Source organism: Xenopus laevis, chromosome 3S (assembly GCF_017654675.1).
Source record: "Xenopus laevis strain J_2021 chromosome 3S, Xenopus_laevis_v10.1, whole genome shotgun sequence".
Classification (NCBI taxonomy): Eukaryota; Metazoa; Chordata; class Amphibia; order Anura; family Pipidae; genus Xenopus; species Xenopus laevis.
In genome coordinates this window covers 54,906,453-54,920,903 of record NC_054376.1, presented here as the reverse complement: position 1 = coordinate 54,920,903, position 14,451 = coordinate 54,906,453, and the positions used below count along the sequence as shown (strand labels likewise).

At 39.9% G+C, this 14,451-nt stretch overlaps 1 protein-coding gene across 7 annotated transcripts in view; it reads left to right on the top strand.

The window, feature by feature from the left end:
- Positions 1 to 14,451, top strand: part of rnf111.S (ring finger protein 111 S homeolog) — a 38,732-nt gene that overhangs the window by 18,817 nt on the left and 5,464 nt on the right. For 5 of the 7 annotated variants that reach the window (XM_041587732.1, XM_041587731.1, XM_041587733.1 and 2 more), the window contains 7 exon segments: positions 1,181 to 1,500; positions 2,208 to 2,457; positions 4,404 to 4,764; positions 5,237 to 5,362; positions 7,483 to 7,609; positions 11,933 to 12,025; positions 12,825 to 12,920. In XM_041587732.1, the coding sequence (XP_041443666.1) occupies positions 1,181 to 1,500; positions 2,208 to 2,457; positions 4,404 to 4,764; positions 5,237 to 5,362; positions 7,483 to 7,609; positions 11,933 to 12,025; positions 12,825 to 12,920 (1,373 nt within the window). 7 annotated transcript variants of the gene reach the window in all.

Genomic DNA, 14,451 nt, shown 5'->3' with positions numbered 1-14,451 from the left:
AATAACTCATCCATATTTTCATAATGTGCTTTAAATGTGGCTGTGGTAGGAGGTGCCTGAGCAAAAAGTAATTATAACTAGATGCCTCTGGGGTGGCTATGTCCCTGCTGGGCATACTTACAGCTACCAGCTTGCATATGGGCAATTTGCACAGTTAACTGAAAATGTACAACTTCCTGAAAACGTTCAACTGTTCTTTTGTACAGGGTAATGCTCACGTTGGCCTATCAAATGATGCCGGGAGCAAACTTTGGGTGAAGTTTTAGTTAATGATATGTTTGTAGGACCAGTATTGGATCTGTTAGAAACCCATTATCCAGAAAGCTCTGAACTATGAAAAGGCTGTCTCCTGTATACTCCATGTTATCCAAATAATCCAATTTTTTAAAAATGATTGTTTTTCTCTGTAATAATACTTCATCCTACATACAGGATATAATTAATCCTTATTGAAATCAAAACCAGGGTTTATTTAATATTTACATGATTTTCTAGTAGACTTAAGGCATGGAGATCCAAATTACTTAATGATCTGTTATCTGGAAAACCCCAGGTCCTGAGCATTCTGTATAACCAGTCCCACATGTCCTGCTGAAATTTTGTAAGAGAGATATAACACTACTGGATGCTAATGGGTCAAGGTAGTGAAGGAAGTGCCCAGCCAATGAACCATGGAGGTAAGGGCAACATTGAAACTGCAACAGAAGTCTGTGGTATCTCAAAGGGACACACATGGTTTTTTAAAACCTATTTTTATTCTGGGGGGGGGGGTCCACAATATCTAGTTAGTGGTGGCACTGGCCAATAACTGATTAGGAAGATTGGTTGCTGTATATCCAGAGCTCATTCAGAGCCTACAAGGGTCGCCAAGACACTATTAGTAGTGTGAATTTGGGGTTCTACTGAGTAAGGTGAGTAAAAGGTTAAAACTGATGGAATGCAGCTCTATGGGAGGGAAAATGCTCATTGTATAAACTGGTATGCAGTGATATTGCTAGTAATCCTAACAATAAGCCCAATATAAAATCACTTATCTGCAAGAGGCTTTGAAGGAAGCCTTTTTCCGGAAGTGGACTATCCCTTCATTTCCCATTCATATATATTTTCATTAGAATATTTCAAATGACTTTTACGTATTGCAGCTTTTTGTTGAAAGCAAATTCTTTTTTGTGTCTTATAGATGATTCCAGAACTTGTACTTCTGGCGCCAATGCAGATGGGGGCCCTCCAGCAATGCCGCGTTTACCATCTTGCTGTCCCCAGCACTCTCCATGTGGAGGATCCTCACAGAACCATGTCCTGGGACATCCCCATTCAAGCTGTTTTCCACCGCACAGTCATCATTTTCCACACCACCATCATCATCACCATCACAGTTCTCACCCAGGTGTTCCTTTGTCTCCTTCCTTCAGGGACTCGCACTGTACTGTGGAAAGAAATGCTGCAGTGCCCCCACCCTGTGGAGTATCTAGCAGCTCAGGATCTACCTATCATGACCCGGTAAGGATCCCTAGAAGATGTATAAAACACTGTTTGTCACAGAAAGCATTAACCGTATGCACCATAAAGGGACTTGTTGAATGTATAATTTCTGCAGCCTTAATGGGCATTTAAAAGATATGGCTCCTTAAAGGTAAACTATCATAAAAATGAATGGTTTAATATAAGCTTCATCTCCCTGAACTAAGAAATGGTCTAATTATAATTCTGATCCATTTCTGAAATTCTCAAGATAATTTTTACAACTCCCCCCCCCCCCTCAGCATCTGTATCTTTTCATTCTCTCCATGCAGGAATGGCAATTCTGATTTTGATTGACAGTCTAATGTAGCTTTTGGATCCTTTTGCCTAGAAGATGCATTAGCACTCACTCTTTAAAATCCGTAGAAATCCTGTTTCTACATGCAGGATTTGTTCCAGTCTGTTATTTTCTTTTTGCTAGAATCCGTTATTTGTGTGAGCTCTAATACGTCTGCTATGAAAGGGAGCTCCACCCCCCAGTTAGATTTTGATTGACAGTTATATCTTATATGACACTCCACTCCTGCATGGAGAGAGACTGAAATAGGCAGATGCTGAGAGGGAAATTGTAAAGTGTAAATTGATTATTTCAGAAACAATACAAGTGTAAATTAGTGCTTCACAAGGAAATGTGATATAAGTGATGCGAGAAAGTTGATATTTGGTACTCATTTTTTGTGTTACAGCAAGCCTTGCCTGTAGATTTAAGTAACAATGGCATAAGAAGCCATGGAAGTGTTGGTTTTCATAGTACATCTGCATTTGATCCTTGCTGTCCTGGCTCTTCATCCCGATCAACAGTTTATGGACATCAGGCTACTACCAGCACTGCTCAAACCATGGCAATTGATGGTTATGGATCAAGCATGGTAGCGCAAGCACAGCCTCCTCCTCCAACTCCCCTCTCTTCTTGTCGACATTATATGCATGCTTCTTGTAAGTAGAAAGTATATATATTTTTTATTTGTGCGTGAATTTCCATACTGCTTAGTTTAAAAGAGTTTGACTCTTAACTTGTAGATTAATTGAGTTAAAATTTCCAACAGCACTAAAAGAAGGGAACATATTTACGTAGGTTATATGGTCTGGTGCCACCCTATGCCCTCCAAGTTGTGGATGTGATGTCATACACACACACACACACGGTTGTGTGTGATTTAACTTCCTTTACAAGTGACAACACTTCTGCTGCTACTGCGCTACAATACATTCAATACCCCTCAACCCCGGATGTAGGCATCCAAGGGCTGCCCCCCAAAAGCTGATGCCCTAGGCACAGGCCCTCAGGTGCCTGTATATAAATGCCGCTACATTTGATGTCGTGATTAAAAATACAGAGCAGGGCCCTGATACCTAGCCTGGGGAAACCCTTTGACAAAGCAAGGAGTAAATGGGCTGTCGACATGCCCCACTTGAGCGATGAGATGTGGGCAGAGGCAACTGAGGGGTTAGATGACTATCTAATCTCCACCAAAGATAAGATGGTACAGTACAGAATAATTCACAGGATGTATATCACACCGCTAAGGCTAAAATTAATGGGTAGTAACCCTACCTCTTCGTGTCCAAAATGCAATTCTCCAGACTCGGGTTTCTTCCACATGCTGTGGTACATAAATACTGGGCAGAAGTAGTGCAATACATTAATGAGCAATCCCTCTTAACTGGCATTCTTGCCCCGGAGGTATGCTTGCTGGGAGTACTAGAGGACACGGCCCCACTGATTAAGACCCGCACCCTGCTAAAATCACTGTACTTCTATGCCAAAAAACATGTGGCAATGAAGTGGATGAGCCCCCTTCCCCCACAGGTCCAACAATAGGTCAGATTAGTAAACCGTATCCTGCCAGTTATTAAATTAACCTATCTGGCCAGACGGTGCCCCCAAAAGTTTGAAAAGGTTTGGGACCCCTGGCTGGATGTCAATCCAGGGTAGGGTTGCCACCTTTTAAAATAAACTTTACCGGCAGGTGGAGGGGTGGTCTTAAAGGGGTGGGGCCGTGACGATAAAGGGGTGGGGCCTGGCGCTCCATTGGCTGACCGGATTGTGCCGTCAAAGGGGGCGGAGCCAAACACGCAAATTTGGCAAGAAGCCCAGGAAAAAAGGTAAGTTTGGAGCAGGCTGGGGGCAGGCCATGGGCTTTTTTTAAGTGTATTACATATTTACTGGCAGCTACATTGCCGGTAAATTTGTAATACCGGCCCCGGCCTTGGCTGGTGTTTTACCGGCTAGGCTGGTAAAATACCGCCCGGGTGGTAACACTAATCCAGGGGTAACCCTCTAAGACCACATAGGTAATCGCCTCACGTAGCTACTTCTCCAATGCCATTTATTCCCCTCTAAGTTAAGTTTCCTCCCATTGACTATTGGAACGTGTCTTACTGTATACTCCTGTTTTGTATAACTTACTATTGCCCGCTAAACATGTCATTTTATTTGTATGGTCATAGCATTGCAACTTTATGTTTGTGTTGTTGTGTTGTGAAAATGTTAAATAAAAACCTTTAAAAAAATAAATAAATACAGAGCAGGGCATCTTTTGTTTGTGACCACTATATTGGGACGTCACTTATGTTCGCTGCTTTAATTTGTGATAAGGTGCCAGGACCACAGTTTGGTTTCCAGTCACAGAAATCCAAGCGGAAAATAGAAGTGACACAGGCCGTTATGGTAGACCCCATTGATGCTGTGTATCACCTATTTTTTAATGATGTGGGGACACTGTAAAGTTTGGCTAGTTTTCAGTTATGCAGGTTGGGAGTCCTGGGGGGGGGTGTAGTGTAATGGTGCCAATTCTAAAAATATGGCCCTTTTAATGTATTTCTGTGTTAATATTTTTCCTATAAATAAACTTTTTTTTTATTTGTTTTATATTTTTCAGATACATCCCTTCCAAGACCTCTTCATCACCAAACTTCTTCTTGCCCTCATTCCAATTCAGCTTCACAACCGCCACCACCTCCACCTCCTCCCCCACCTCCACCAATGGATTATGTTATTGCTCATCAAGTTCCCTTTATTTCACCTCTTCCCAGCCTCACATCTACACATGCTGTGCCTCCACCCCCACCTTCCCATCATCTTTCAGCTGCTGCAGCGCCCCTTCCTCAGCATCTCTCCACATCCCACCAGTCCATGTCCCACCATATATCTGCCACAGCACCAGTTACACAGAGATTGCACGCACATGAGGTCATCCAGAGGATGGAAGTTCAAAGGCGGAGAATGATGCAGCATCCAACGTATGTGGATTTTTGTCTTGAATCAATCTCTCTATCTGTAATCCCTAAAACATTTTATGGTAGCCGTTTGTAATGTGTACTTAACCTCCATGCTTTTTTACTAAAGCCCAACATACATTTTAAATTACAGTTTTATATTTCTAATACAATATATTTCCTCTGAGCACTCCATAATCATTACAATAAAAATCTGAAAGTACTGGCACTCTAAATGAGTTTCTACACTGTATTTGTACTGTGCGTCAGGTTTCCAACGCCTAACCATGCAAAACCGTTAATTATCTCACGATTCACAAAACACTCTTTAGATTATTTTTCATTATTTATAAAATGGCCAAATAGTACTCCTTTTGAAATAAAACTGGTTTATGCTTCGGCGCTTATCCCGAAACATTAGCTGAATACTTTTTTGGTCGTTTATTGGGTTTAAAATATTTTAAATGTTAACATTTTTGTCCATCTATATTTTTAGGCGCGCTCATGAACGCCCACCTCCACATCCTCATAGAATGCATCCAAACTATGGCCATGGACACCATATTCATGTACCTCAGACTATGTCCTCCCATCCTCGTCAAGGTCCTGAGCGCTCTGCTTGGTAAGCACTGGAATTACAGACCCTTAAACTAAAGGCAGTACTTTACACATGGGGTGGATCCTCCTTGTTTATCAGGACTGTGCAGATTTTGTGACAACCAATTGCTAAAGAGCTTCATTTTGAAAGCTGCAGCTACAAGTTCAGGAAAAATAAAAATGTAAAAATTGTATTTTCCATAGATTACTGTACCAATGCAAGTTTACCCAGTGCTAGTAAATGACCCACTCTGTAACTTATTACTTTACCTTTTACCAATTTTATAGTTGCCTATATTATCTAAGTATGATTGCTTTAAATTTTAAAATAAGTAGTAGGTTATTAAAGAGAAACTATACTTCCTGTTTGCTATCAGCTTATTCCATTTTGAGTTTATTGATTCATGGCTTGTTTATAAGGTTATAGTAGTATAGGTTTATAAGGTTGTAGTATTCAACTTTCAGGCATGCTTTCAGAACCAAGCCTTTGGCCAATATAAATGGTGGAATCCACTCTTAAGTTGTACATGTGTAGGGTTGAGCTCATTAAATCCTTGTCCTGTCTTAACACTATATCTTCACTGTCTTAATAAGGATATGTTGGAATATGCACTGAAACAAATTCCAGACATTACTATGTCAGTGTGGGACTGATTAGATAGATAATATACAGATGAGGATCCTTAATCTTGTGTATCTTACTCAATATAGACTTTCAAAGCCTAACTTTTAATTATGTGTTCTGTTACTACCCTCTTATCCAATGCTTCTGGGGAGAAGTAGTGCAATATATCTATGCTCTGAGCTTTCCATGTATCTAGTCTCTACTGGTGCGCCCGCTGGGAGTTGTGGACAACCTGAAACTCCGACCGAGCACTAAACTCTGCTACCTCCAACTTCTTTACTATGCCATGCCTTCCCCAGTCAAAAACTGACATATTTGGCTAGAGGCTGCACAAAAAATGGAGGCAGTCTGGGGCCCATGGCTGCACTTTGTTCTGATCCCAATGTATAATTTGGTTGGATGTATGTTCTACAGAAGGGATCCGCAACCCTTTGAACCCATGAGCAACATATTTTTATATATATTAAAGGAGTTGAGAAGCAACACAAGCATGAAAAATGTTCTTGGGTGCCAAATAAGTGCTGTGATTGGCCATTTGGTATCCCCTAGGTGGACTGTCAACCTTCTTGAGGCTCTGTGTGGCAGAATGTGTTTTTTATGTAATTAAAAATGTGCCTCCAAGTCAGTAATTCAAAAATAAGTGCTGGTTTGAGACCACTGGAAGCAACATTCAAGGGGTTGGACAGCAACATGTTGCTCACGAACTACTAGTTGGGGATCACTGTTCTACAGCAATCTTGTTCCTTTTTTGCTTTATCTTTCTACTTTTGTTTTTAAATGTTTCAAATGCAAAGGAGACATTTTGTTTAAAGAACAAGAATGTACGAGTGCATTGTACTCGTTTATAGTAGGAATATTCTTGAAAAAGTTGTTTTTACTGTCTCGTTACTGTATTGAAAATTTCTGCAAAATCCCTACTAGTCCTGCCCATCTGTTCCACTTGCTGCTCTCTGAATTCTCTAGCTGTGCAGGGTTGCCAGCGGCATTCTGCACACTGCACTGAAGGACAGGAATCAATCCACAGTTAGACTGACCTGATAGGGAACTGAAGCCTGTCTTTGCTTGTGTGAATGCAGAGCTGTGGTTCTCTATCCCTCCTTCCTACTGTGCTTCTGGCAGGGACCATTAGGACACGCCCACCCCTCATTGAAACATAGACAGGGACCAGTGAACATCTATAGGGAGCTCTAATAAAGGGACTATTTTTAAATATATTTTAGCACAATGTGAAACCAACACCATACAGTATATTATACATAATTACCTACAAAATTAGGGTTTTTTGTTTATCCTATATGTCTCCTTTTATCAAGGCCAGAGAATCGTATAACCATTTTGTTAAAAAGTACAGATATTGCAACACTAATAATCATGTTTGCCCCACATCTTTGAGATAAAAAAGTATGGAGTTACTGTCATACATAATACTGTCATTTTTTTTTCATGTTTGACATATCTTACAATCCATAATCATTTAATGGCTTAAGAAGAATGTGACCCAAATTTTTGTTTTTTTCCAGGGAAATAGCAATTGAAACTGGAGTGACTGCAGCCCCCTATCAAACAGGTCCTTTGCATACTCATTTAGCTCATTACCATCCGCCTCCCAGGCTTCACCATCTGCAAATTGGGGCCCTTCCTTTAATGGTAAGTTATTTTTATCTTTAAACATTGGCATAATGAGCTATTATGCAGCTATTGAATAGTTGTGTTACAGTTTTAAACTCTTATGTATGCACATATTTTACTGTGCTAAATACGCAGTGTTTTAGAGGTTTCCGCTATGCGGTACGTAAATGGCCAGAAACTCCAACAATATGCCATTTAATATGATAAACCGTTACACAGCACTGTTGAACTGCTTTGAAACCCTAATATACGTTCTATAAAATTATTGTGTAACTGTGTATTGTGCTATTGGAGGTCTAGTAGGGCTGATTTCCGTAGCAGGTAAGCCGTCTTGAATACAGTGGTCTAAAGAGTAAAAATCTTTCATGCAAAATTGTACTGCTTCAGCCAAAAAATATTCTGTTTGCAGATATCGGACAGACTCATCCATGGGCTCATATATTAACTCAACCAAAATGCAGAATTTTCCCCATGACCTTTATGGGCACTGCTACTTTCATGCCGTTTTCCAACATGAATTCAAATTAGCATCCGCTATGGTGTATCACTCACAAGTTGCTGTGACTTTACGCCAGATGCACATATTGGGTCACCCTCCTAGGGAAGCCTGGAATTACTGGCACATCAATCCAGTTGTTAGCTCAGGGTTCCTTTGCATCCAAGCACTGTTTTACACATTTCATTGGAGCAAGCTAAAGGGGTGCACTGGCCTTTGCCACAAGAGTCAAAGCCACGTGTATAAGCACCTTTGTGAATTTAGTCAAGGTGTAAATGAGCCCTATAATGCTTACATTGAAATATACAATATGGTATATTTGCTTTCTGTCATTACTGCCTGTTTAAGACATGTCTGCAAACAGAGCTCAAAGAATTGGGGTGGCAGTAATTTTACAATTTTACATTTAGGTATATCTGGGCCAGTCCTAAAGAGAGAGGAATCATTAGCCCATAGTTCACTTGAGGACCTTCTAAACTGCATTCAATGCAGTTCAACAGTTCAGTTAAATCACTGCTTTTCATACATTCTTCTTGCAGTATAACAGGCTGTGACATTCGTTCTACTTGAAGCCCAGGCTGAACAATTGCAAGGAACCCTTTTTACATTTTCTTCCTACCTGACTGCTGAAATTATAGAAGCATTACTTATATAAAACAAAATGGTTGTACAGTATATCCCTAACCTTGTTATACACTAATGGGGGTATAGCCCAAAAAGCTTGGCTATAAAAGAAACCTGAACATACTTATATCCCACATACTTTTCAAGTATTATCTCAACTGAGAAGACTGCTTTCAGATTTCTCAAAGAAATGACCCATATCGTTTCTTAGAATGACACTGCAGTGCATGATATTTTAAATTGCTGACTGTCTTTTTTACTTTACTTTAAAAGACAGCAGTGCATGAGATAAGTAGAATCCCTTCATGTTTCACTCTAGATATCTGCATTGAAAGGAGATTTAAAACCTAGAAAGGAATAAAAGAAAAGCTATTTCTTATGTACTGGACTTAGTACCAGCCCAGTGGTTCAGCAGCTCTGTACCAGTAATGATATATTCCTTCAAGATTTTCTGCTTGAGCTCCCTATTTTCAAATCTTGTTGGACCTCCTTTGTGGTGGTGTTGATATTCCACATGCTCAGTGTGCTTTAGGCTGCTGTATAACGGCTAAACTCAGGAAAGTGCCATTACCTCCATGAAGAATTGAATGCTACTGAGCTGGTTACTTATCAGCTTTGTTGTAAACTGCACATGTTTCAATTGTATATTACCTTGTTATATAACTCTGTTACAAACCAGCCTTGTAACCTATTTAAATTTATAGATTTTTGGTTTGAAAATGACAGATCATTCCTTTAAAACCAACACTGCTTTTCTATTAAATATGAGTATCCATATGTTAGATGGGAAATTCCAGAGGGATCTCACTCTTGAGTGTATTATTCAGGAAAAAGCTTTTGAGATAAATTCAATAAATGATAATACAGCTCATGAAACACAAGGATGTTTATAGCATTTAAGTTGTTGTTATTGTTTAGGTGATGCCCTGTAGGCTCTGCTACTCATTGACACTCTGCATCTGATTTATATTGTCTCTTCAGATTCCTCTCTTCTCTATGAATAGGTTTGTTGGATGAAGTTGCATGTTTGAGTATGAGCGTTTATTAGCAAGGCCCACATATTGTTGCTGCCTTTTTAAAATATCACATTTGTTTTATAACAGGTGCTTGGCAAGACTGCAGTATTTAAAAGGAAAAAGTTCAGTCCTGGTATATCAATATATCCGTGTTTAACGTGGAAAACTTTGAGAAAACTTCATTATTAGCACAGTGCTTTCTCATGAGATTTTCAAAGCCACAGACATACAGTATAAGTCTGGAAAGCTGTCATTTTGGGCTATTAAAAAAAAAAAGGAAGGCTAATTAAGCAGTTTATTGCCAATAGATTAGCCACAATAGTGCAAGCTAGAATTCTATATTTATTCTGTAGAATGCTTTACCATACCTGAGTAAACCGCTCTAGGAGCTCGCTCTGTTTGTTTAGTATAGCAGCTGCCATAGTAGTTTGGTGTGTCATCACTTTGTGTCTGAGTCTCTCCCTGCTCACTCATAACTCTTGGCCCAGATTTCAGCAGGGGGGGGGGGGAAGGGAGCAAACTGAGCATGCTCAAGCCCTAGCCCTGGGGTTTATTCCGAAAACAGGAAGTCTGATACAGAAGCCCATGTGTGCACAATAGAAGGAAATAAATGCTGTGTTTCTTTTGACAGAGGACTCAGAACTGCATTCATTTGAGGATTTACTGGTGAATTTATATAGACCTTTCTGATAAAGCTTACTTAGTTTTAACCTTTCCTTCTCCTTTAAGCAGCTGACTTAGGGTAAGGTCACACTGGGTGTTTGGGGAGATTGTGGCCTGGCGACTAATCACCTCGTCTTTGCGGCGAACGCCTTCCCTCACTCTTATGCTGGCTTAAATGAAAAATCTCCCCGAAACGCCCAGTGTGACCTTACCCTTAGTGTTGTTTACACTATAGTAATAATAGGAAAGCCACTTGCTGATCTATGTATATTAATTGCCACATGGCTGCATTTGAGCATCTCACTGATAATATACAAATGATCAATAATAATGACAATCGCCCTCTGTTTTTAAATTATGAAGCCAGAACATTAACAATTTGGTTAAATGCAGCTATTCCATTTGGGAAATAGTATAATTATTGTGGGTGGAAACATGTAGCAAACCTGTTTTGTTTGCTAAACAAGCCTGCCATTTCTTTCCCCTGGAAATTTCTGTGTTTGATCGTACTTGAGGGAGTGTCCCAAAAACTTAGGATAATGACCCCCAGACAAATAACAGTGGTCCCACCCAACAAAGGTTCACATCAAGGTTTACTTCTCACTGTCTGTGCCTGCCATACTCCCGGCATTACCCAAACTTCTCTATGGCAAGAGGTGACAAGTGGTTTTGTGCAAAAAGAAGACCACGCTACACTTCATATTTTTATGAATTGGATCAAGAGAGAGAAGCTATATGGTTTTTTTAAGCAAAAAGTCAGGCCCCACAAATGTTTCTCATGGGTACAGGAAATAAACTTCCATTGTGCAAGTGCTACAAATGACTCATTTTTCCAAAACCAAATCATTTCCACTGCCAAATAATTGTTTTCTGAACAGATAGACACAATTTATCAATTGAGACATTTCTCTTAAAGGAAAAGACGACCTAAAATATGGCTCAATCCCCTATTCCGTGCACTCCACAATCCCACAATAATGCCGCAGGTTTCTGGCCACTTATCTGAACTGGCGGCCAGGCGCTGAGCATGCACTGGTTTTTTTGCGCCTCAGTTGGGTGAGCTGCCAGATTCATTGTATTTATTGTGAGCAGCAGGAAGTAACTCGGGATCATTCTCTCTATAGGGGGAAATAATGAATAGTTACTTTCTCCATGCAATATGCCCCATCCCTTTAAATAAGTGTAGTTCTAGCAAATGAAATCATGCTTCTAAGGCCAATAGCCCCCAATATGTCAGCCACCTTCCTTTCTTACTTTATAAGAAAAGCTTATCAAGTCAAGTGGATTTTGTCATTTCAGCCATATACAGTAAATAAAGTACATAGTAGAAACGAAATGACGTTCCTCCAGAACCCCCCGGTGCTATACAACAACTCTAGTACACGGTCATGCTGGGCAAAAGTTTGGAGGACTACCCGGGGTCTGGAGAGGCCGCTGCTGCTACTGCTGCGCCGCCAACCGACATAACAGTCGCCAAGTTGCTTATGAAAGCTTTGCCAAGCAGTTGTGATGAAATTTAACTTACATCTGCTATTTGAATAGGTTCCAGACATGGCGGGCTACCCTCACATCCGCTACATTTCATCTGGATTGGATGGAAGGTCATTCAGAGTTCCTTTCAGGGGCAATTTTGAGGTTTGTAACAGACTCTTAGCTTTCTGTTGTCATGTATTTTGGCTAAAGCTCTGTGCATATGAAGCATAGGGAGTTTGTCTTGTCCCTAAGTGCTTGAGGCAAGCTGGGCAAAACCCTTAAAAGAAATTTCAACTTTGCATCCTTTGTAGATTTCTATCCGATAAATATATATATTCTAGAACTCATTTTGCACGGATAATGCATTAATAAGCAGAAAGATGCAGATAAATAGCCAAATCAAATGCAGAGTGTTAATGAATTAGTGATCCCTGAAACAAATCAAATTAGAATTGGCAGTAACCAGTATACTTGTTCTCAAAAGATTTACTCATTTACATTAGGATAGAGATCTGTTTGCGGTCAAGTGCCAGTAAAATTTGTATTTTTATACTACTAAAAGCGGGGGAGTGGTGATGGTTGTGCACTTGTTTGTACTGAGGTGTTGGCAAGCTGGGAGTCCTAGCACCGCCATAATATAAATGTGTATGTACGTATGCACGCACACTGCAGCACCAGGAAGCTTCATTAGTCAGGCTTCAATATTTGATAAAGCGGTGTATAATGACCTCTTCATGTAAGTCTCTTATTTATGTAGGTCTGAAATGCTGGGTATTGGCTGCTTACTGACACCTTTCTACAGTCTGCAGACAAGACCTTTACTTGCTATTTATTTTTGTTCACTGAAATAGAACTCTTTATGTTTTTAAATGTGCCTCGTTAATTGTAGCCTTAATGGCTTGTCATAGACTTTCTATCAGCTGTACTTTATTGATGTGAAATATTCCGTCCTTGTTAACAGGAACTAATCCACTTAGAAGAACGACTTGGAAATGTCAATCGTGGGGCATCACAGGGGACAATAGAGAGATGTACTTACCCGCACAAATATAAAAAGGTGAGCAGTTCTCTTGGGCCAAGTGAAAATTAAGCTTGCGGATAAAATGCCACCATATGGCTGCTTTCTATGGCCGATTCCTCAGTTGACCCTTGCTCAGTGATCCCCAAGCAATGGCTTGTGAGGAACATGTTGTTTACTGACCCCTTGAATGTTGCTCCCAGTGGTCTCTGAGCAGCTGTTTTTTTCATTTTTTTCCTGACTTGAAGGCAAACTGTAGTTTCCTAAAAATCATGTCTACTGCCAAACAGAGGCACCTGTAGGCTTCCAGTCAGAACCCTTATATGGCACCCCAGTAACTTACTTGTCACCAACTTTTTTTTACATTTGAATGTGGCTCACGGGGGGAAAAAAGTTCTCATCTGTAATCTGCAAGAACCACTCAGGTCGCTGTGGCTTGGTGGCCATGGGACCATTATGCTTATGAAAAGCAGGGCAAACACTGGCGCTTGCATTGAGATTACATGATATAAGCAGAGAAATACCACTGTTTTGTGTGTGTGTTTAGCGCCTTTCATTTTTTTTTTTGTAGTGGTTATTATAGAAGTAGCATCTATTATACTGTGTGTAAATAGAAGGCTGGTGTGGGAATAGTTGTATATTTGGATATTTGATTATCGTTTGTGTGAATGATTTGCTATGATCAAATCTTAAAAGGACACAGCACTATTCTTTTTAGTTTTCTTTGGGGAAGTTCAAGCTCCCTGAGCATGGACATTTGTCATGTAAATCCCATGGTTTATGGCACACTGGAAAGATTTGCATTAGCACTTACTTTAAATTTAGGGAGACTGGAGCTACTCTGATGTTTGGCCTCTGTGAGATCATTAGCACCCCTTGCATAATGGACTCCTGCTAACAAAACAATACCGTCACAACAGAGGGTGAAGGAAGGGCTTGTATACTGGTAATCTATCTGCCTCACATGGACCAAAAATGGAGTAGCTTTAGTTTCCCTGTTAAACTTAAAGGATAAGTAAACCTTTAAAATAAGTGAATGTAAAATTGATGAGGGTGTTATTCTAAGAAATTTTGCAATGCACGTTGATTATTTATTTTGTTTTTATTCCAAGATATTAAGGGAAATCTGTACTGTTAACAGCACCACCTGCTGGTCATTTTCTGACCAGTCTGCCCACCAAGTAGTCAAGGAAGTTGTCAGGAGAAAGAAAGAGGCTGCTATGATGATATTCTGCATAGGAATAAAACTAGAAACCTTTCTCAAATCTTTCCTATGCAGAAGAATAACAGAGCAGCTTCTTTCTTTCTTTCTTCTCCTGACAACTTCCTTGACTACTTGGTGGTCAGAATGGTTGGAAAATGACCAGCAGGTGGCGCTGTAACAAAATTCATTTCTATTAACAGTACATGTATCCCTTAATATCTTGGAATTAAAAACAAAATAAACAATGAATGTACATTGCAAAATTTCTTAGAATAGCCCCCTCATCAATGTTACATTCACTTATTTTAAAGGTTTACTTATCCTTTAAGTAAATCATAGATTTGGCTCAAGCCTTGTGTATTGCAC